This window comes from Dryobates pubescens, chromosome 20 (assembly GCF_014839835.1).
Source record: "Dryobates pubescens isolate bDryPub1 chromosome 20, bDryPub1.pri, whole genome shotgun sequence".
Lineage (NCBI taxonomy): Eukaryota > Metazoa > Chordata > Aves > Piciformes > Picidae > Dryobates > Dryobates pubescens.
The window spans coordinates 8,100,041-8,123,335 of NC_071631.1; the positions used below are offsets into that span (position 1 = coordinate 8,100,041).

The 23,295-nt window shown below is 51.8% G+C and overlaps 2 protein-coding genes across 3 annotated transcripts; one reads left to right on the forward strand and one right to left on the reverse strand.

The window, feature by feature from the left end:
* DNAJC8 (DnaJ heat shock protein family (Hsp40) member C8) lies at positions 1-15,005 on the reverse strand. 2 transcript variants are annotated; one of them, XM_054170665.1, is made up of 9 exons: positions 14,904-15,005; positions 13,721-13,822; positions 11,230-11,286; positions 9,526-9,592; positions 8,823-8,917; positions 7,415-7,486; positions 6,241-6,332; positions 5,342-5,417; positions 1-780 (listed from the first exon to the last, which is right to left on the reverse strand). In XM_054170665.1, the coding sequence occupies exons 1-9, from the start codon at positions 14,970-14,972 to the stop codon at positions 658-660; spliced, it is 753 nt and encodes a 250-aa protein (XP_054026640.1). In that variant the 5' UTR covers positions 14,973-15,005; the 3' UTR covers positions 1-657. The 2 variants fall into 2 exon arrangements, with proteins under 2 accessions (XP_054026640.1, XP_054026641.1); XM_054170666.1 differs by lacking the exon at positions 5,342-5,417.
* Positions 15,006-15,260: 255 nt separating this feature from the next.
* On the forward strand, positions 15,261-16,129 carry ATP5IF1 (ATP synthase inhibitory factor subunit 1). The gene is made up of 3 exons (XM_054170801.1): positions 15,261-15,446; positions 15,541-15,653; positions 15,859-16,129. The coding sequence occupies exons 1-3, from the start codon at positions 15,351-15,353 to the stop codon at positions 15,995-15,997; spliced, it is 348 nt and encodes a 115-aa protein (XP_054026776.1). The 5' UTR covers positions 15,261-15,350; the 3' UTR covers positions 15,998-16,129.
* The last annotated feature ends 7,166 nt before the right edge of the window (positions 16,130-23,295 follow it).

Here is a 23,295-nt window from a genome sequence, read left to right on the forward strand (position 1 = left end):
AAGGTTACTTGGGTAAAAATTTATTTTACATACAGACCATCGCAACTCAACTAATCGTCAGGAGAGGTTACTGCTCCTCTGCAGCAAGGGAACACTTGGTCTGAGGTTAACAGAAGTCTGAGCCTGAGAGCTGGGATTTTAGTTTGCAAATCAGATCGTGGGGAAGGGCTCTTCCAAGCACCACTCAGTTCAGTGAGGAGCTGCAGGACTGGAGCCGCAGGTCAGCTGCACTGCACAGCGCTGGGAGCAGACTCCCAGGGTCGGCTCAGCCGTTCCAAAGCTGAACTTGCTGAGCATGACGATGCCTGGGAAGGGAGGGATGCATTCCCAACATTTTGTTCAGCTCTCAGGCTAGAAATGGAAGTGGTGAAACAGCACAATCCGTGAAGTACAAAACATCAAGTTACAGGGCAGCAGACAAACAGGACAGCAGGGGGGCACCCTCCTAAGCCAAGGGTTCTACGTGGAGCGGGCTCCTGGCCGAGTTCCTACTATGGCCCTAGTTCAGATGGACAGAGTACAAAAAATACTTTGACCAATAATTAATTGTACTGGAAACAAAGAGTCTACTAAAAAGCAATTCTTACTCTAGGTGCCAATGAGTCCTTAAAAGCAGGGAGGGAAGTGAGGAGCTGCACTCGGGCAGTGCTGCCGGGATCATTCGCGCTGCTCCATTTTTACTTTGGGAGGTCTCAGGAAGGTCCTGTTCTTCTTTTCCTTCTTCCCCTTTGTATTGGCCTGGAAATTTCTCCAGCTGTCCACACGACCATCTCGACTTTCCTGGTTATGAGAGAGGCAATGGGAGAGTGAAGAAGTGCATGAGCACAGGCAGCACACACTGGTGTCAGCAGAGCAGCAGCAATCTCCCAGCTGTCCAGCACGGAGCACCCTGGCAGCCAGGACAGACACTGTGAGGAGCCAGAACAACAGGCAGCTCAGTGGAACCACAAGTGAGCTCACAAACACCAGCACAAGCTTTAATCTTCTTTCAGAAGCAACCAGCTTGGGATGTGCAGCCCTGAGTGGTGTGGAATTCTCTGACGTGCAAAGGAAACAAGAAACCTCATGCTCAGGGCAGGGCACTAATCTGCCAGCCCAGAAGATGCCATTTCCTTGCTCTGTCCCACACCCCTGAAGCAGCTCTCCTTGAGCTGCAGCCTGGAGACAGGCAGAAAGGGAAGGGAACCACACTGCTGTCTTCTCTCATGCTTCTTGCCCCAAGCTTCATCACCAAGACACAGTGAGAACAGGTCTCCAGTGCCCTCTTTTCTCCTCTCCCTGACCTACCTGTAAAGCAACAGAAACCCCCCCTATAAAAAACAGAACCAAAAAGACTCCCCACAAAGCCAGCCTATGATCCCTGTAGGCTGAAGGTTGCACACAGTAGGACAGAAGTCATCCAAGAATGATCCTCTCCACAGCATGGAATCCATGCACTCAAGGCCCACCTGCCCATGCAGTGCCTGCTTCACTGCCCTCCTTCCCCATGGCACGATGGAGGCCAAGCACCAGCAGTGATCTGGGTGATGGGGCTGAGCACACCCTCAGCAAATTTGCAGGGGACACAAAACTAGGAGGAGAAGCTGACAGGCCAGAGGGTCATGCTGCCATCCAGAGGGACCTCATCAGGCTGGAGACATGAGCATTGAGAACCTCATGCAGTTCAACAAGGAGACAAGGCCTGACCCTGGGAAGGAACAACCCCTGGCACATGCTGGGGGCCACCTGCCTGGAAAAGAGCTTGGAAGAAGAGCAGCTGGAGGTCCTGGTGGACACTAGGTTGAATCTGAGCCAACAATGTGCACTTGTTTCCAAAAAGGGCAGGGGTGTCCTGGGCTGCATTAGGCAAAGTGTGGTCAGCAGGTCAGGAGAGGAGATCCAGTGGTGAGCACTGGTGAGGCCACACCTGGGGTGCTGTGTCCAGTTCTGGGCTCCCCAGTGCAAAGGGTGACATGGACCTACTGGAGAGAGCCCACCAAAGGGCCACAGCATGGCTGCTGGGTGAGCAGTGTCCAGCCTGGAGAAAGAGGCTCGGGGTGGGGTCTCATTGAGGTGCACAAGTATCTGAAGGATGGTGGGCAGCAGGCTCTTCTTGATGTCCAGTGCCAAGGCCAGAGGCCAAGGGCACCAACTGAAACACAGCAAGCTCCACCTGAACATCTGCAAACACGTTTGTGTTGAGAGTGTCTGAGCACTGGAACAGGTTGCCCAGAGAAGCTGCAGACTTTCCAATGCTGAGGATATTCTAAAGTCATCTGGACATGGTCCTGGGCAAGCAGCTCTAGATGGCCCTGCCTGAGCAGGGAAGTTGGATCAGATGGACCCCACAGGTCCCTTCCAACTTCAGCCATTCTGTGACCATACTTTTGCTAGGGACAAGGCTGTATAGCAGCTTCTGCTCTATACTTGTTTCTTCGTTTGCTGGTGGACAGAAGCCCAGCTGTAGGACAGAAACTCAGGGGTTTTCCTAACAGCTGGAACACCATCTGAAGCAGCCAGACAGCTCTTCCCTTAGGATAGCCTCTGAAGGCAGCCACTGAGCTAGCAGCCACAGGAGCAGCCAAGCATTCAGGTGTTTTGTCTCCAGCCACCATCAATGGCAGTCCATTCTGGACACTAGCACCAAGCTCTGATACTCTGTTCACATGGATTAAATGGGCACCAGCAAGGCTGGAGAAGACAGCTGCAAGAGCAGATGTTCAGCTGCCAGGAGTGGTGGAGGACTTGCCAGCTGCAGTATCAGCAGTTCTGCAACTTCCCTGTTTGGTCCCTCCTCACCTGCTTGCAGCACTTGCTCACATCTCAGCTGCTCTGCTTCACTGCATCCCTGCAGCACTGATACCCAACTGCTGTGGCCATGCTGGCACAGGACACAGAACTCCTGCCAGCAGCAAGGCCAATGCCATGCTCACTCTCTGACATGACAAACCACAGCAGCAGTGCAGCAGCTCTCCAGCACATCCCTGTTATGTAGCACATGAACATAAACTCTCCCCAGCTGAGTTTCCTGGCTGGCTGCTTGCCACAGGATGCCAACCCAGCTCAGGCACCTCTCTCCCACACACCCTCTTTTTTAAAGCCCTCTTGAACAGAGACTGGGATCCAGCTTTGGATTAAATGAACAATCCAGGTCACCTTGTCCTGAGGCTCTGCACACCACTGCTGACCTCCTTCCTGCCCACTGCCCCTGCATGTCTCAAGACTGTTGTGTAACAAGGGCAGACCTAGAAGCTCAACCAAATAACCAAATATTTTGGCAGGTAGCAGGTTTGGCCCCTGGCATAGCAGCACAACCACCACAAAGCTGCTGCTAATGGCCTCAACCCCGAGTGCAGGGAGGGTCAAAGTGACAGGGCTCACTCAGGCCTCTGACCTTCGTGGGACATGGGGATCCCTTCAGATCCCCAGCACAGATGGTGAGCTGCGAGGCAACGCATCAGTGCCGGCTTGCTCCGTGCTGTGCTGAGATCTTCAGAAGAGGAAAGAGAGCTCCCAGAGGCAGGGAGACCGAGAGAGAGGAAGGGAGAGGCGATGCGACCCGGCTCGGCGTCTCTCCGGAGGGTGCCCGAGAGGGGGCGTGCCTGGGGGCGTTCCCGGAGAAGCCACCGGAGATGTGAACCCGGCGGCACCGGCAGCGGCTCTCAGGCTTCCAGCCGCAGGCAGCAGCCTCCTTGCAGCAGCCTCCTTGCTCCTTGGAACCCAGCGAGGGGGGCGTGAGAGGGAGGGGCCCGGTCAGACAGCTGGGAGTGCACAGGGGGAGCAGATAGTGACCGAGTGTGCCCCAGGGGCTGCAGCTGCTGGCACGAGCGGGGCGTGTGGGCAGGACACCAGGGGCTGCAGTTCTACTGAAGGCATGAGGGAGGCTACTCGGAGGAGGACGACTCTGCTCCCTGCACACACCAGAATGGGTATCGGCATCTAGGTCACAGGCTGCGAGGAATGCCACAGCCTTTCACAGGCAACAGGGGGCAGCACTGACTATGTGTGCGTGCAGCGTGAGCAGGTTTTTGACCTGCTCAGCCGGTTGGCACAGCTCCAGGGTGAAGTGATGGAGCTCAGGGAAGAGGTAAGTTAAGAAGCATCAGCGAGAGTGACAGGGAAATTGGTAACTTTCACAAACAGATCTTTACAAATACAGAACAGGAGTTGACTCTGAGTGGGGCAGAGGATTTGCTGTCCTCTCATCAGCAAGCCCCCAGCCCTCCTGCAGTAGCTCACATGTGCAGGGTCCAAGGCAGCTACCTGACGAAACAAATGGAGCAAAGGTGCTCCTTTAAGAAGCACACCACCCACAGTGCCCTTGCAGAACAGGTATGAGGCTCTGCAGGAGCTGGTTGTGAGCAAGGACAAGGGCTCACACAGGCCAAAAGTGCCACAAAGGCCACCAAGGCCAGCCTGTGCCAGGCCAGCCATAAACACTGACCCTGAGAAGATGAACGGAAGGGTCATTGTTGTAGGTGACTCCCTGCTGAGGGGAGTGGAGGGCCTGATATGCAGACCAGACCCACTCCATAGAGCTCTGCTGCCTCCCTGGTGCCCAGGTAAAGGATGTCGCAGGTAAACTTCCCACCCTTGTGAGTCCTTCAGACTATCACCTACTGCTGCTTTTTCAGGTGGGTAGTGATGATGCAGCAGTGAGAGGCTCATAATCAATTACAAGAGACTTCAGGACCTTGGGGCAACTGCTAAAGAAGCTCAAGTTGTGTTCTCCTACATCCCTCTGACATCAGCAATGGATGAGGGAACACTGAAGAGCCAAGAGGTCAGCTCATGGCTCTGGGACTGCTGGCATTGACAGGGGTTTGGATTTTATGATCACAGCTCAGTTTACAGGACACCTGAGCTGCAAGCAACCAATGGGATGCACCTGTCTCAGAGGGGCAAAAGGATTCTAGGGCAGGAGTGGGCAGGGCTCATTGATAGGGCTTTAAACCAAGGGGGAGGGGGTTGTTAATCTCATGCTTGCCTGTGACAAACACTGGAGCAGCTCAGCAGAGGCAGAGGGATGGATGCCAGCACTGGCTCTCCACTTGTTGTCCTGAGGCAAGCCAAGGACAAAGCACTGGGGCACCCCAAGGGAATCAAGGGGGATTCACCTAAGAGGGTGGCACAGCCAGCCCAGCTGAAGTGCCTCTATGCTATGGGCAGTGATAGCAAAGCTCCATCAGTGACTTTCTGCCCGCGGCAGGACACCACCTGTGCTCCTGAAGGGTCTTGCCTGCATCCATTGGGATTATTTTACAACACCTGCAGACAGTAAGTCTCTCTGCTCTCTAGAAGCATTCCCTGCAGCATGGGCAAGAACTGCTGAGGCCATGCTGCAAGTTAAGCTGCTGATTACCTCAAAGTTCTTCTGCCATTCTCGCTCTCGTTTGGCTTTCTCTTGTGCCTCAATTTCCTCTTCCCTCTGTCGCTTCCTGCAAGGGAAGCCACAGAGAAGTTCTGAACCCACAAGCATCTACTTCAGAGAAACACAAAAATACTTCCAGAACAAGTCAGAGAGCTCCTCTGCTATCTTGAGAGATGCAAATGCTTATCAGAAAAGATAAATACACACATCTGAAACTTGAAATTTGATTTCAGATCTCGAAGAGCAGGGACCAGAGAAGATGGTTTGGCACCACTGACACCAAGCACCAGTAAGTCAGCTTCTCTTGCTCAGCAAGTAGGTCCAAGTAGTGCCAAGCCTCTAAAAGAGTTGAGAGTGCACATTTTGAGAGGTTACTAAACACTTGAGGATGCAAGGTAAGAATCAAGGGATTTCCCCTAATCAGCAGCAGTGCCCTGCAGTCACCTCCTGGACTGCCCTCAGTGAACAACACAAAGCCCCTGTACAAGGGACAGCCATGGGGAGCACTCAGCAGTGTGTTCAGAACACCCAAACCAGCTCCTGGTAACAATGCCACAGGGTATTTCTGGCACTGAATTAGAATTTAAGAACCAATTCTGGACAGCCTTGCAGTGCTGAGGCTGGCTCCCACTGTGCACACAGCAGGGCAAGCTTCCTGCTGGCAGTTTTCAAGCACAAAGCTCCACACCCCACAGGCTGCCCAGAGAAGAGAGATTCTAATCACTTGACACAACCCTTGTTAATCTAATCCAAGGCCTTGCTTTCAGCAGGAGGCTGGACCAGATGATCTCCAGAGGTCTGTTCCAATTTAGAACCTTTCTAAGACTCTTATCTTCTCTGAGGAAGCCTGAGGTGGGGAGGAAGAGCCTGAAGTAGAATGCTGCTCATACCTTTCATGCATTTCTTTTGCTTCTCTTTCTTTTCTCTTGATTTCCAGTTCAGCAAAAAGCTTCATTGTCTGTTTGTATACAGCTTGTTTGAACTGTAAAGCACAAATTCAGTCTTAAAATAATGCCCATTAACACAGTTAGAGAACTCTGCTTCACATAAGGCTGCTCACAAAGCCCCCATTCCCTGCCTTGACAGCAGGCAGCAGCAAAGGCACGTGGACAGGTGGAAAACACTGCTGACACCAGCAAACAACTCTCACTAGCCTCATTCTGGTCTCATTTTCATTTGTGTCTAAACAGAACTGTTCATTTCAAGCTCTCTTGATCCTCTGTTAAATCTTGCAAGGTTATATTTGACCAAAAAAAGGTCAAATGGTCACTGCTTAGACAATGATTTCCCAACAGAGCTTCTTGGTGTGTTGCAGAAGTCTAGCATTGGCTTTCCAATGGCTTAAACCAAACTCCAGTATTAAAGGAGGGCAAGAGACTTCTGAATGGAAAATAACCTGTTCTGGGGTTGGATACTGTGGTGACATCAGGAGGGGAAAATAATGCTGTGGGAAGGCAAAAAGTTGTCAGTGCTTGGCAATCCCCTGCTGTGGTGCTAAAGCCTTTAACATCACTTGGCTGTTTAAGGCTAGAAGCCAGGGAAGAACACAGCTGTGTCCTGCCTGTTTCACTGACAGTGTTGCAGAGCAGCACAGCAATCCTCACAGCAATCCTCACAGCAATCCTCAGGTGCTGCATGGCACACAGCCAAGCCACTGCTCACTACTGTGCTCCTAAGAGCACACTGGAGAGATGCTGCAGCATGTTCTGCTGGCATCAAGGACACCACAGCTCCAGCATGCAGAATGTAACAAGGAATTCCATTCAGGAAGACTGCCTGAGGCACAAGCAAGGAAGACTTGCTCCACAAAAAGGCCTGGATGTTGTGAGCTACATAATCTTCTGATACATTCACTCTTTACACTACAGGTGACTGCTTTCTAAAGTGCTTAGCTGTTACCCAACACACTGTACTCTGGTGTGACCAGAACTCATTTCTCTCTAACAGGAAGGATGCAGAACACTCTAACAAGTCTATTAAATACTCCAGTACTGTTTTTGACACTTAACTCCTCGAAACACACCTTGTACTCCCCAGTTCCTCTGAACAGTTATTGCAACTTACAACTTCAGGATCATCCTCTTCTACAGTAGGAGGTTTTCCATCCTTCTTCAACTGCTTCTTTTTTTCTTTCACCTAAAGATTAAGAACAAAAATAAGAGCCTAGGAAGTTTTACAGGGTTTACAAAATGATACTCATGCAGTTCTGCAGTCCTACTCTGTATTGTGTCCAGCTCTGGAGCCCTCAGCACAGGAAGGACATGGAGCTGATAGAGCAGGGCCAGAGCAGAGCCATGAAAATGATCAGGAGGATGGAGAATCTCTGCTATGGCTGAGGGAGCTGGGGGTGTTCAGCCTGGAGAACAGAAGGCTCCAGGGAGACCTTAGAGCAGCCTTCCAGTACCTGAAGGTAGCCTGCATGAAGGCTGCAGAGGGACTGTTCCCAAAGGCCTGCAGTTGACAGGAGAGGGGCAATGGTTTGAAATGAGAGCAGAGCAGATTGAGATTAGATGTGAGGAACAAGTTCTGCACCAGGAGGGTGGTGAAACACTGGAACAGGTTGCCCAGGGAGGTGGTTGAATTCCCAGCCCTGGAGATATTCAAGGTGAAGATCAGCAAGGCTCTGTGCAACCTGATCTAGTGGAGGATGTCCCTGCTGACTGCAGGAGGTTGGACTGGATGAACTTTGGAGGTCCCTTCCAAGCCAAACCATTCTGTGATTCTACAGCATGGTGCAGGAAGAACTCTGGATGACAGCAAACTCTTGATTTGGATCAATGTTTTATTTCAAACCAAAGTCCCTGGTCCTAGGTCTAGATAAAGACACACAAGATCACTATCAGCTGAACTCTATTAATTAAAAATCCTGTGTTAGATACTATTCATTCAACCCAATCCCTTTGCTGCTGTTTAAGATACATTAACATGCACCACCCAAACCAGCAGGAAGTTTGTTTTGTAGTACTCAGAAGACTAACAACAACCAGCAGAGCGTAAAGTGTTCCTCGTTGAAAGTATCTGAGCTTTCCCAAGCTTCTTGTGTTGTAGTCCATCCACACAACTCAACTAACTTCTTGCTCAGCACAATCCAAGCTCCTTATCTTGTAGGTCATTTTCCCCCAAAACTTCCCAGTTTCCTGCTGTCACCACTCACTTTCTTCCACCTACACACAACTCAACTGCATCATTTATTCACAGACTTGGAAAAAAAAAATGAGGTCAGATCATGTGCTCTGACCTAATTCTGTGAAGCACTGAATTTCACTGAAGTGTCTTGCACTGAGCTCAGCATCAGTCTTGGATCAAGCACATTTGCTCACGTGCTGAAGTGCTGAGTCTACCTGCACGCTTTCATTAGCTCTCAGCTCACCTTTCAATGACCTACACATGCAGGCAGGTGAACCAAAAAGCATGTTATGAATGACTGACTACCACTCACCTGCACCTCTGGGCATTGCTATGGCATACTTACAGTGTGTTCCACATATTCTTTTCCTGCCTGTATCACATCCAAGGCCCTCTTCTTCTGCTCCTGATCCAGCAGCAACTTGTATGCTTTATCTACAGCTACCAAAAAAGCACCAGCATCAATTGCACCAGCAGGCAGAGCCACAAGGCAGCACAGTACTGCAACCTGCTGACCACACACATTTTGCTTCCTAGAATTTGGGGGATTCTTTGGTTAGGTTTTATTTGTTGGTTTAAATACATATGGGTAAGTGATTAGTCAAATGAAATCTGGGGTACAGCAAAGACAGAAGCTGTCGGGTAGCTTTGGGAGTTAGCAGGGTGAAAGCATCAGTGCTGCCAAGGTACAGGGCATGAGGAAAGGTTAAGGTGCAGAATGCCCCACAGTGACACAGGGAACATCAGACTGCTGCTGTGTGGTCTCTGAATGACACACAAAGCACAGCTCAAAGAGCTTGCAAACAGCCTGGAAAGCCCAGGGCCGAGATTGTCCCCCGCAGGCAGCGCCAGCGCAGTGCCAGCACCAGCGCAGTGCCAGCACCAGCGCAGTGCCAGCACCGTGACTGCCACCTAGCGACGGCTCCGGCCTCGCCCTCCCCGCGGCAACCCTGCCGGGGGCTGCCCCACAGCCAGCAGCTAAAGCAGCTGCAGGAAACAGAGGTCTGACTGCCATCACGCAGCAGCCCAGAACCAGGTGAGAGCATTACCTTCAAATGCCTTCTGGGCTCTGTCTGCATCGTCCTGGTTCTTGTCTGGATGCACCAATATGGACAACTGTGAGAGAGAGGATCTGGCTGTCAACACCACTGTGAAAAGGGAGTGCTTCAGGGATGTTTGTGAGGGGAGGGAAACCACCTCAGACAGAGGGAACCACAGGGGTCACACTCCTTTGGAAACAGACACCAGCTGGTAAGTAGAAATGTGCTTCTGAAGCAAATATAAGCCCTCTAATAAATGTGCTGGCTGGGAGCGACTGCATCCCCAGACACCCTTCAGCTGGAGGGCCTGGGACCAGCACCAACCCCTGGGTCACCCAGATCTCCTTCATCTGAAGAAGAAACAAATCTACAAAAATCCTCCTCAACCACAGTTTACCTTCTAAACAACGTCTCCCACGATGTTCTGCAGTATCCCTAAGGCTCTTCAACTACCAAACCAGGAGGTAACTTTTCCTTAGGCTCCTCTAATGAAAGTTAAAACTCCTTCCTCTCTGCTCTCCCCAGCAGAGACAGGACACTGATCACTACCATCTGTAGTGCAATCTTAAATGGGCTGGAAAGCACATCCTACAACTTCTTCTGCCAGAGAAAGAGAAAATTCCTTCAAGCTTTCCCCACATGGCTTCCCCCCACACACAGCCCACTCTGGTTTTGCTGCTGCTGTCTGGACTCTGGAGTCTCTCACTTATCTGCATCTTTCCCAGCACAATGTTCAAAATCAGTCACAGTGCAGCAACTAAAATGGCATCAGTGCCAAAGAACACAAAATAATTCTTTCCTGAACTCTACAGATGGCACTTCCTGGCCCCCAGAAACAGGTCTGCCTCCAGCCTTAAGCAGCAGCATGCTGCTGATTTACTCTTTGATTTGCTACAGCCAAAGTCTTCTCTCCCTTCTGCTGCCTGTTCCATATTTAGGTGTTTGATTTCTTCAGTGCACAGCTCCATGCTCTTTTTTCCATTTCATCACACTGACTTCAAAGCATTTCTCTGTTATTCCATCAGCTTAAAGCTAAGACAGCCTCAGTTCATTGATTTGCAGAACTGAGAAGTCCACAAGAGTCTAAAAGGTTATCCTCACACTTCCCACACCTACGAGCAGCCCATAGTCCAACTTGGCAGGCATGTTTCTCTGGCAGCTTGTTCAGGTGGCAGGCTCCAGCCTCCAAATACTCTCTTTGCTGCATGCACTCATCAAACTCAAATTCCTCCTGGAGATCTGTCAGCAGACTAAGTCTGGGGTCTTGTTTTCTGCACTGCACAGGGCCCTTCGGAGGAGTTAGCAAGCAGAGCTGCTGCTGTTCACCGCCACCAAGGACCACTGAAACTCTTAAAGGAACCTCAGAAAAATGCCTTTCTCCAAGTCCAGATGTCTGAGGCAAAATATCCTTTCTCAGCTCTTACCTTCTGATGAATTCTGACCTCCTCAGAACTGAAGCTCCTCAAGCTGATTACACCTGGGCATATCAGTTTGCAGCAGCCCCATCACACTGCACAGGCAAAGCAGCAGCACACCATGCATGCAGCAGGGACACTTCTGCAGCTCTCCTCTTGCTGAGACCAAGATTGCTCTATGCATTTCTTCCCTCTACCCAGATATAGCTTTGCCACCATTTTTCTTCTTCCCAAGCACAGCAATCTCTACTGAGCTTCTAGTTTCTTTCCAGAGGCTTCAAGTGCAAAAGCTACATACCTGCCGGAACCTTTTCTTTATCTCTTCATCTGTGGCTTCAGGATCCATCTGCAGGACCTGAAAGAGACCACGAGAGCAGATCTAGTTTGACAACACTCCCCATGTTTCAGGTGCCTGGCAGCAAGCTCTAAACACTTGGTTCTCTGGCATACAATGGCAGAAAGCTCTCCCTACCAGAGAGCTGCTGCAGGAGATGAAGTCTCATGCAGTAAACCAGGAATGTTTAGAGAGACATCATGTTTGGGGTGCTCTGCTTGCAGCACACTACATAGCTCTGCCTGTGCTGGTGTCCTTTCCACACTCAGCTCTCATACAGACAGCTGACATGGCTGAACAGCCACAACTGGTCTAACCCTTCACAACCAGGCCTGCAGCAACACTCAGTCTGGCAGACACAGAAGTGTCTGTGGGGGCTTTGGGACACCATCAGATGATTTGTAAGTGAGAACTCTGGGCAGGAAGCACGCTGCTTTGTGTGGATTTACTCATTCCATCATGTTGAAAGAAGACAGCAGAGTCTGGCTGTTTGGATTCCACCAATAAGCTACTTGCCTGCTGCTCTTTAGGGACGTGGCAGATTTCAGGAGCTCTTGTCTGTCCTACTGAACACAAGTCCTAAACAACAAGTGAGCCTCCCCCATGCTGGTCTGACACTGAGAGCCTGTAACCAAACCACACTCACAGGAAAGCTACAGTCTACCTCAAAATGGCTTTCTTCATTTACCCTCCAAGTCAGGTACACCAAGATCTTCAGAACTCAGTGCTGTCAAGGTGAATCTGCCAACTGATCTGTCTGACCAGCCCTAAATGAGGATTAGGAAATGCACCCAAGGCTTTAAGAAAGGCAGATGATAATGATCTTAGGGAAAAATACACATGAGGAAAGCCAATTCCACATAACAAAAGCTTCTTTTATTTACTGTCTTCAGGACTTCATACTCATTAAGACTTTAGAAGAGACAGCAATTGTCTCTTCTAAAGAGACGAGAGAATTGTCAGGGTTGGAAGGGACCTCAAGGATCATCCAGTTCCAACCCCCCTGCCATGGCCAGGGTCATCTCACACTGGATCAGGTTGCTCACAGCTACCTCCAGCCTGGCTGCAAAAACCTCCAGGGCTGAGGCTTCCACCACCTCCCTGGGCAACCTCTTCCAATGTCTCACCACCCTCATGGGGAAGAACTTCTTCCTAACATCCAATCTGAATCTACCCTCCTCTAGCTTGGATCCATTCCCCCCAGTCCTATCACTCCCTGACACTAAAAAGACCTTCTCCAGCTTTCCTGTAACCTCCTTCAGACACTGGAAGGCCACAAGAAGGTCTCCTTGGAGCCTTCTCCCCTCCAGACTGAACAGCCCCAACTCTCTCAGTCTGCTGCACAGCAGCTCCAGCCCTCTGCTCATCCTCATGGCCTTTCTCTGGACACCTTCCAGCACCTTCAGATCCTTCCTGGAACAGAGGCTCCAGAACTGGACACAGTGCTCCAGGTGGGGTCTCAGCAGAGTGGAGCAGAGGGGGAGAATCACCTCCCTCAACCTGCTGGCTGTGCTTCTCTTGATGTAGCCCAGGCTCTGCTTGGCTTTCTGAGCTGCAAGTGCTCACTGCCTGATCCTGTTGAGCTTCTCATCCCCCAGCACCCCCAAGGCCTTTTCTTCAGGGCTGCTCTCAAGCCAGTCCCTGCCCAGCCTACACTGGTGCTTGGGATTGCCCCAATGCAGATGCAGGACCTTGCACTTTGCCTTGTTGAACCTCTTAAGGTTGTCATGGGCCCAGCTCTGCAGCCTGTCAAGGTCCCTCTGGATGGATCCCATCCTTACAGCGTGTCTGCTGCACCACACAGCTTGGTGTCGTCAGCAAACCGGCAAAACAATATAAGCAGAGCACTGCAGCAGGTTGCCCAGGTGGTTGAGGCCCCATCCCTGGATATATTCAAGGTGAGGCTCAACAGGACTCTGGGCAACCTGATCTAGTAGAGGATGTCCCTGCTGACAGCAGGGGGATTGTCCCAGATGGCCTCTGGAGGTCCCTTCCAATCCAGACCGTTCTATGATAATGTGCAAGGGAATTGTGCAGTGACTCCTCAGATTGCTCACTCCTGTGAGCACTGACAGCCCTTTGCCCATTCCATGCACTACAAGTTCAGTGGGATGAACACCCAAAAGACAGGACACAACCAGGAATTCTGAGGTGCTCAGAACACAACCCGAGGAGCATGCCACCTGCAGCATTCAGAAGACACCTGACTCTCCTCTGCCACACCTTCCAGTGCTGTTATATGAAGGCAAGGTGTCAAAAGAATACACTGTGCCTCTCATAAACCAGTGAAAGAGAGGCAGCACATACTCATCATCCCTCTGTCTTCTGTGCTGCCATCTATACCTGGAGAATTTTTTTCTTTCTTTATGTTTTGTCTTTCTACTGCAATAAATACCCAGTAAATCTGCAAGATATTATACCACCTCAGAAGAGAGAATAAAACATCCAAACTAACCTCAAAAGGGTTCAGGTTGAAGTAGGAAGATCCAGGTCGAGTCAGCCTGTCAATTTGGTTTTTAGATGTCAGAACAGAGTCTCGTTTTTCAATTTGCTTTACCTGAAGAACAAGAGTGACCTATGTTAACTGACCACCACAAGGTGCTTACCTGGGTCACCAGACAACTACTGCATCAGCCAGCATCATCCCATGCAATTAACACCACCTTCTGCTCATCCCAAGCCCGTAGTTCTTTTATTCAAGCACGTTTTATAGCCTTTTCTACAGCACAGCAGTGTTTTTAACATTACATTTTCACTATAACAAACCTTAGAATGCACTTCTGTCTCTCCTATTACTTGCTCAACAGCTGTGGCTTTTCCCCTCACTTTGCTCCTACTCTAGCACCATCACTAGGATTCCTTGGAAACCTACCCACATCATCTAACCTGCCGCTGAAGGCATTGCGACAAGTTTACAGCCCACTTCGTTCTGACCACTGCTCATTTAGGTCACTTCAGTTTACCTTTTGTTTTCGCCAAAGCGAATCATGTGTTTTCATCTAACGCTCACCTTTACCCAGGGTAACAAGCACCCACCGCCGCGGCCCCGGCTCTCTGCGGAGAGGCAGAGGCAGACCAAGCCGCGCACGGCAACGGAGCCTGACAGCGGCTGCGGGCGCAGGCCCCGCGCACTGCCCCAGGGCGCTCCGTCCACACACGGCCTAGCCGCGGAGCACAGCGGAGAAATGCGTTCAGAGGCCGAGGGGTGCACAACTCCCACCGGATTTACGCGGGGAGGGGAGCCAGGGGCTGCCCGCTCGGCTCCTTGACCCAGCCGCAACAGAAGCTTTCCGGAGGGCGGGAGCAGCCGCGGGGCCAGAGGCAGCGAGCACCGGGAACGCCCGCTCTCCCCAGGCCGAGCACAGCCCCGCCGGCAGCTGCCGCTCGCCCACCCCGGCCACTCACTCGTCCCCTGCCCAACACCGCCTGCGGCTTCTCCCGTCCCGCTCGTCCGCCCTCCCTCCCGCCCGCCAGCCAGCAGCCCCGGACGGCCCCCGGAAGCGCCAAGGCCAGGCTCAGGGCCGAGCGGGATCCCCCCCCAGGGCGGCTGGGCCCGGGCGGGCCGGGCCCCGGCGCTGTGAGGAGAGGCCGCGGAGCGCCGGCGGGCGGCGCCGCGGGGGCGGGCGGGCTGCTGGTACCTCGCTGTAGAAGGTGAGGAAAGCCTCCTCCGCGGCGCCCCCCGCCCCGGGCTCCCCCGCCGCCGCCATCGCCTGCACCACGTGACGCCGCGCGTGCGCACGTGACCGAGGCGCTGAGGCCGGCGGCTCCCTCGGCACGTGACCGCCTCGCGCGCCATGGCAACAGGCCCCGCCCCTTCCCGCGCGGCCCGACCCCGGCGGCAGGCGGCCGGCCCGGCCGGCCCGGCCCTCCTTGGCCCTCTCCGCGCCTCTCCGCTCGGGGTAGCTCCCGCCGGGCCGCGGGCCCAGGGCCGTGCAGGCCCAGACCCTCCAGTGCCGCCCGGGCCACAGGAGAAGGAGGCGGTGTGGGAGCGAAGGCTGCGCATGCGCGACCCGTGACGCGGTGGGCTGGGCGCGGCCCCGCGGCGGGGTGAGTCTCGTCCGCGGCGTTCCAAGGGCAGCCGAACCATGGCGGCCGTGGCGGTGGCGGCGGCACGGGGCGGCCTGCGAGGGGCCCTCCTGGTGCAACAGCAGCGCTGGAGCTCGGGCTCGGGCGCTGACCAGGTGGGCGCGGGGTAGCGCGGCGGGCCGGGCCGGGCCGGGGTGTCCCTCCTTCCCTGCCTTCAGTCTCCCCGTTCACCGTCTTCTCTCCCTACAGCTAGGCGAACTGGGCAAAGGCGCCGGGAAGGGCGGCGGCGGTGGCGGCAGCATCCGCGAGGCGGGGGGCGCCTTCGGGAAGAAGCAGGCGGCCGAGGAGGAGCGGTACTTCAGGTGAGCGCCGTGCGGCCTGCGACGGGGGTCTGCACAGGCAGCTTTCCCCGCCAGCCGGATGAGCACCACAGGGCCCGGCGAGGTGGCCTGCAGCTGGGCCTCTGTCAGCCTCGCTTCTAGCCGCCGGCTCCTGAGCCCCCGCGCTCGAGAGTTGCGGCCGGCCCGGGGTGTGCGGCTGTTGCACCCTCGCCGTGCTTTCTTGCAGGGAGAAGGAGAGAGAGCAGCTCTCAGCCTTACGGAAACACCATGAGGAAGAGATTGATCACCACCAGAAAGAGATAGAGCGTCTGCAGAAAGAAATCGAGCGTCATAAGCATAAGATCAAGAAACTTAAAGATAATTAAGATGATGCTGTTCTTGAATGTATATGGCCAATACTGATTGAAGACTGTATGCTTTGGCCACCATAATCCAAATTCATGCAATTGTACTGTGGTCTGCAGCAATGTCAAATAAACTACTCGGTCTCTTCTCTTCTGGTCACTAACTGGTTCATGAAAAACAAAAAACATGCACTGTCTGTTTTTAAACTACACTGTCCTTCCAAAATGAGGATATGTATGCCCTTGTGGAGGCAGTCCTGTGCAGAACTGCATTCTTTTCTTTAGATCCGTTTACAGAAATGACTGCATGTACCTGCTGTGCACATAGTTAAAGCTGCAAGTGGAGTCGGGGCAACAATGGTGCCTCTGGATTCAGGCAGAGGTGTCTCAGGAAGATTGCTGCTGTGGTGTTGGGGGAGGGGCATGGCTCTCCACTGTGAAAAATAAGGATCTTTTGCTACACTTAGTACTTTTCTCTCAGTTTATGGCACTCAATACTATCCTAAGTCTGGTTCTAAGAATAATTGTGATTTCACTTGTGGGGATGCAAGTTCTGGAGCAATACAGCTAAGATCTGGCTTCTGCAGGGACGTTCTTTTCTGCAAAGACTTTAATGCCCTGAGGGTGACTTTTCTCTGTCTCTTAAATCTTGATATTTCTTATCTAAGTCCCTTTCCAAAGAAGGTTGGATTAAGTAATTTTATGTAAATTCAGTCAGATTTGCAACTTTACTACAAGAAATGCATCACAAAACAGGGCAGGAGACCTACTGAAATTGTGTGGCCTTAAAGCAGTAAGCTCTGACAAGAAAATAAGAGTTCAAAGAGTGGTAGTTGGTGCCAAGTCCAGGTGGAGAGCTGTAACTAGTGGAGTCCCCTAGGGATCAGTGCTGGGTCTGGTCCTGTTCAACATCTTCATCAATGACATTGATGAGGGGACAGACAGAGTCTGCTCAACAAGTTTGCTGATGACACCAAACTGGGAGGCTTGGCTGAGACCCCTGAAGGCTGTGAAGCCATTCAGACTTGGACAGACTGAGAGCTGGGCACAGAGGAACCTCATGAGGTTCAACAAGGATGAGTGGAGAGTCCTGCAGCTGGGCAGGAAGAATAAACTGCAGCAGGACAGGTTGGGAGGTGATCTGCTGGAGAGCAGCCCTGTGGAGAAGGACCTGGGAGTGCTGATGGACAAGAAGTTCAGCATGGGACAGCAATGTGCCCTGGTGGCTAAGAAGGCCAATGGGGTCCTGGGGTGCATTAAGAGTGTGTCCAGCAGATCCAGGGAGGTTCTCCTTCCCCTCTGCCCTCGTGAGACCTCACCTGGAATAGTGTGTCCAGTTCTGGGCTCACCAGTTCAGGAGGGACAGGGATCTGCTGGAGAGAGTCCAAGGGAGGGCTACAAGGATGCTGAAGGGCCTGGAGCACTGCCTGGTGAGGAGAGGCTGAGAGCTATTTAGTCTGGAGAAGAGAAGACTGAGAGGGGATTTAATAAACATTTATAAATACCTGAGTGGTGGGAGTCAGGAGGGAGGGCACAGGCTCTGCTCACTTGCTCCCTGTGATAGGACAAGGGGCAATCGATACAAACTACAGCACAGGAAGTTCTACCTCAACATGAGGAGGAACTTCTTCATTGTGAGGGTCATAGAGCACTTGTTGGAACAGGCTGCTCAGAGAGGTTGTGGAGTCTCCTTCTCTGGAGAGAGATGGATGTGTTCCTGTGTGACCTGTGCTGGATTCCATGGTCCTGCTCTGGCAGGATCTTCGGAGGTCCCTTGCAACCCCTAACATCCTCTCATCCTGCGATTCTATGTAGCAAGAAAACAGCCCTTCCACACCTACACTGTCTCGTCCATAAATCAGCCTCAACAGGCTTTGTTTCTACCACTGGTGAAAGCCACTTGTGTCCCAGTCCGCTGTGTGACACTGCAAAGTGTTGAAGTGGAGGCAGACTGGGGGCAGAAGTGGCTGGAATTGCCCTGTCTGAAACAGGAGGTGCCAGGTCAGAGCCTTTGCTGTAGAAGGTGCTTTGGCAAGGGTACAACCAGCTGAAGGTGTCCCAGGTGCATCCCCAGCCAGCTGCTCTTCTTGGACAAAAAGAGTATTGCAGACAGTGATGTCTTGTCTGCACAGTACAGGACAGTGCTGTCACTCTACTGAAGAGTCCTTCAGCTTAAAAACTTGTTAATGAAAATGTCATCTGGAAGCCTATGGTGGTTTGGCCCTGGCTGGGGGCTGCTCCTTCTTAGATGGACAGGGGAGAGGGGAAAATATTACACATCCCAGTAATAAGATGGAAGGAATTAAATAATCATGATAAGCACAAGCTAAGGCTGTGTGGAAGCAAGAGCAGAGAGCAGTGAATCTTTGCTGTCCATCAGCACACGGTGGTCACTCCCAGGCAGGGCTCTGGGCCTGTCAGTTGCTTTGGAGGACACACACCATGGACCAAGCTCTCACACTGTCTTCTTTCACTTTCTTCTTACATCTGAGCTGATGTCACATGGCAAGGAGCACCCCTTTGGACAGTTTGGGTCAGCTGGCCTGGCTGTGTCGTCTCCCAAGATCTTGCCCACCTCTCAGTGTACTCTTGGAGCAGGGGAATGTTGGAAAAGCACAGCCTGGATGCTTGTTCAGCAGTAGCCAAAACACTGCTGTGTTAGCAACACCCAGCTACAGGACTGCAAAACACAGCTCTAGAAAGATGCTCTGAGGAGAATTAACTCCAGCCCAGCCAAACCCAATACAAAGAGAAAGGCTGCATGCCTCATTCACAGGATGCTAGGGGTTGGAAGGGACCTTTGGCTTTGCTCAGTCTGGGAGATGGTTGTGCATAGAGCTGGCTGTGGGCTTCATTCTTTTTACTTAGGGCTGGTTAATGTGAGACAAAAATATTGCTGTCTCCTCCTGGAGTATGAAACCTGGTGGGAGGAAATGCATCATGCAAAGTAATTGATTACTGACCTGCTTAGTTTCTAGCCTTTAAAAAAATCTCTTTCCCATTGTAGCTATCAGTTGTTCGTTTTCTCCCAAAAGCTGTGGAGCCATTCATGAGATGTCCCCACTAAAGACCAATTTGTTGGCATCAAAGTCACAGTGGACTATGAAACAGCTGAAACAAATACTAGGACAACTTTATACTCTGAAGCGAACAGATGAGGGCTTAATGCTTTGGGATTTACTCTGCATTGTTGTACACCACAACAATGTTTGTAGCTATGCCATGTGAGCTCATCCATTCCACAATTCCACCCAAGTGCCTGTAAGGGAGAGGAGGATCTGCTGTGAGACTCAGTGCTGTGACTAAGACCACTGTCATCTACCATGCCACAAGCCCTCTGATGTCCCCTGGAGCTCAGGTGTGTGATACAGGATCTTTGCTATAGAGCAGAGAGCTGTCTTGCCTGCCAGCGCCCTCTGAAATCTCTCTTTCCTCGTGTTCCAACTTTGCAAAAGTTTCAGGGGGGCACCTATGCTGGTAGAGGTGCTGGGTCCCTTCCCACATGCTCACAAACCCATCCCATGTTCTGGAGAGGAATGTCCAGTTAATGCCCTACTTTGCAGTCACCCTGAACCTCAGGCCTTGGCAATGGGAGCACAGACAGAAGTCCCTTTGGGCTGCAGTTTGACAGGCAGATGATGATCATAAATCCACACCCACAGACTGTGACTGCTGGAGAAGCTGAACAGATTAATGCTCCTGCTGTGTAGAGAGGATGGTTCCCCTGCTGCTGGCACCTGTTCTCCCTTTCATTCTCAGGTGTGTTGGACTCCTGGGGGAAGTCATTCAGCCTGCTGCCTCACTAGCCCGTATTTTTGTTCTGAGCCTGGTGAATCTTTGGCTGGGTCAGCAAACTGAATGGCTTGTGGAGTTCCAAAGTACCCAAATCCCTAGCAAGCAGGTGTGGCAAGTATTGAGGAGAAAGGCAGTGGGGAGCAGACTCATCCCACCTCTTGAAATTAACTTTGCTAAATGATACAGGCTTCTATGTTTATCCAGCTGGCACAGTAATTGATTTTGCAGCCATCCTCCTAGCAGGGATTCCACTTGACTGTGAACCTTAATGCCTTGGGTAGCATCTGTTAAATTTGTCCTCCTGATGAGGTTTCTCTACTATATTCTACCCACTGACCTCCTCTTCAGGAAGTCCCAATAACCTAAATATCCTTACAACCAGCCTGCTCTAGTTTAGTGCAGGTGGCACTCAGCCATTCTTAGTTAACAGGATGTTCCTTGTTTCATTTCCTTGAAACACAAATCTCTCTGCCTGCCAAAAGACTTCTCTCCTGGACTTGTCTCTAGAAATCACAAGCACTTCACCCATCCCTCTCTTGTACCAACTCTACCAGGGGAAATTTTGGGAGCAGCTGCAGCTCACAGAATCATAGAATTGTTGAGGCTGGAAGGGACCTCAAGAATCATCCAGTTCCAACCCTCTGCCATGGGCAGGGACACCTCAGATTAGATCAGGTTGCCCGGAGCCACATCCAGCCTGGCTTTAAAAAATTCCAGGGACAAGGCTTCCACCACCTCCCTGGGCAACCTGTTCCAGTGTTTTACCACCCTCATGGGGAAGAACTTCTTTCTTGGACAGGGTTTCCATTAGAAAACACAAGGCAGGTAAATGTGGAAGATGCCTGAGGTACAGACAGAGGTCTTACCACAAGTGTTCCAGCCACAATCCAGGCAGAGAGGATTGGAGGTGATGAGCATTTCTCCAGCAGGCTTTGTTATCCTGGAGCACACTGCAATGTTGAAGGGCTTCTGACAAAAGATGTGAGCATTTCTGTGACCAGGAGCAAGCAGAGAACCTGGGGCTCAGTCATCCACTTCCAGTGCTAGCAGATGTAGAGATGCCAGCCACAGACTGCAGCCACTTCTGTGGTTTGCTGTGGAACTCCAGTTCAGAGCAACAGCACTGTGGAGTAAAACAGGATCCCACCTCAGACCTGACCTGATGGCTGTGAGGTTAAGAAGGTAGGAGCTGTATAGAGACCTTCCCAGATCTCCCCTCAGTCCAGTGTGACCTGGAGGAGAGAGCTCAGCTCTCTTGGAAATGAGAAGCTACCAATCTGTGGTTGAGGCCCCTTCCCTGAAGACATTCAAGGTGAGGCTTGACAAGGCCTTGGGGAGCCTCGATCTAGTTGGGGATGTCCCTGCTGAGTGTGGGGAGGTCAGACTGGATGACCTTTGGAGGTCCCTTCTGGCACAGACCATTCTGGCATTCTGTGATTCCAAGGCAGCTCTCTGCTGCAGAGCAACCAGAATCCAAAGCTGACGTTGGAGCCTCGCAAGGCTGCAAGGATGTCACTTAGCTCGGACAACAAGCCAGAGAAGGGCTGATTGTTCTGGGCTTCCTCAACTGCTCTGGAATGGCTGAGGGCCTGAATTCCTCCTTTCTCTATCACACAGGCACAGGGGTAGACAAAGGAAGGGATTCTTCTCTCTGGCCTGCCAGCCCTGGTGCACCCAATCACTCAGCTGTTCCTCAGGGTTGGGCTGACTCCACTCACAATGCCCTAACTCTCAACAGCCACCTACAGCAGCTTCAGAAAGACAAAGCTTCACTTCTTGGAGTGGCTTTTACAACTTGACGAGATGCATGTCCTTCCTTACCCCAGGTCCTGCTGCACCTTGCTCCTAGAGGTCATGGCCCACTGCAGAAGCAGGAAAAGTGCATTTTTCTTGGGTAAAAGTGAGCTGGTGATTATTGCTGCAGCCAACACAACCTTCCCAAGGTGCTTAGGTTGTGCTAAAAGGGGAATAATTTCAGTGTGAGTATAACATTCCAATGAAAAAGTCTAGGTCTAGGTCTTCTTCAAGAACAGGGGGTAGGAGCATAGACTTAATCCATGTTTCATCACAAATTCCATTTTATGAACATCAATTTATGAACTGCTTCAATTATTAATCTCTCATCAGAAAAACAGTGTGCTGAAGGGCTGTACTGGCAACACCATGCCAGGTTTACTACAAAATCAATATTGATTTTGGGCAGGAAAGAAGAGCTACCCAAAAAAGCCCTAGCCCACAAACTCCTGCTAATGCTCACAACTATCTGCATGCCAGTGCACAACAGACAGAGTCAGCACTGCCATTGAGGCTTTTATCTTTGCAATTAGTACATGAGGAATCTTCCTGGTGCAAGATCTTGCAGCACCCAACAACAGCCGTCACACTGCCAGGTGCAGATGTACCTCAGTGTACACTCTTCTGTAGTCTCATCGTATTGTCAGCTGACAGATGTGTCAGCACATTTCATATTTCACTCCTGGACACAGGAATATAAAATATTTAAGAGCTCTGCAGGACATTTATTAAGCACCACTAAAGTGACAGATGTTCAGGTCCCTCAATTCTTCTCAATTTTTATGCTGCAAGAACTCCTTAAACTTATCATTCTTGCCTCCTAGTGAAATAAATGGCTGCAGTGAACTCAGATGAATAAGGCAATGAACAATTATATCTCCTTCCATCTTCATGCCACGGTAGACTGCATTCAGCAAAGAACTGTCACTTCTGCCACATCAGGACAGGGAAATCACAGAGGCAGGAGATTTTGCAAGAGCAGCAGCACGTCTGCCACCAGACAGGTTCAGCAGGACCGACTGAACACCTCCAACATCTGTACAAGTTCTCCCGAGTTCTGGTTCCAAAAGCTTCTTTTATTAATATCAGCCAACACGTACAGTTGTTGCCCCTGCTCTGCACGAGCACTGATGGAACCAGACTCAGACACAGGCAGTCTTCAGGAGAGTCAGTTCTGGTTATACTCCTGGAAGGACAGCAAGAGCCTGGTCAAGCGAATCACGAATGCTACATTTAATCACAGATTAATTACAGAGAAGCAGTCCCTCACGACGATGTCCTGAGAGGGGTCTGAGCTGCTCCTGGCTGGCTAACAGTGGGGAAGGCTCCGGCGGTGCCCACCGTGCCTCAGATACCTTCGCTCAGCGGCACCGGCGGCAGCACGGGCAGGGAGCTCTGCACCAAGGCCTGTGCCCACAGCTGCCCTGGCCAGCGCCATGGCCAGCCCGACGCCGCCACCTTCGGCACGGAAGCGTTAGTGCGGGAGGCAGCGTCCAGGAGAGACTGAGCAGGGCCCAGCCCGGGCAACAGATAATCCACCCGCCGCTCACCCTCCAAGCCATAGGTAACCCTGCCAGGCAACGGCCCCACACCAGCGGGCCCAGACAGCGGCCGAGCCCGCTCTTCTTGGGCTGAGGCTCTATGGGCGGCTCCACCCTTACGCTACACGGGAAGGCGGAGGCGGAACAGCCCCGCGCACTCGCCGCGCTCCCTTTGTTCAAAGGCCACGG

Coding starts and splice junctions, on each gene's coding strand:
- DNAJC8 (XM_054170665.1), bottom strand. CDS start 14,972: ATGGCGGCGGCGGGGGAGCCCGGGGCGGGGGGCGCCGCGGAGGAGGCT. Junction 9,593..11,229: donor TAAAGAAAAGGTTCCGGCAG/GTATGTAGCTTT, acceptor TCTCTCTCACAG/TTGTCCATATTGGTGCATCC. Junction 5,418..6,240: donor GCAAAAGAAATGCATGAAAG/GTATGAGCAGCA, acceptor CTTCCCTTGCAG/GAAGCGACAGAGGGAAGAGG.
- ATP5IF1 (XM_054170801.1), top strand. CDS start 15,351: ATGGCGGCCGTGGCGGTGGCGGCGGCACGGGGCGGCCTGCGAGGGGCC. Junction 15,447..15,540: donor CGGGCTCGGGCGCTGACCAG/GTGGGCGCGGGG, acceptor CTCTCCCTACAG/CTAGGCGAACTGGGCAAAGG. Junction 15,654..15,858: donor GAGGAGGAGCGGTACTTCAG/GTGAGCGCCGTG, acceptor GCTTTCTTGCAG/GGAGAAGGAGAGAGAGCAGC.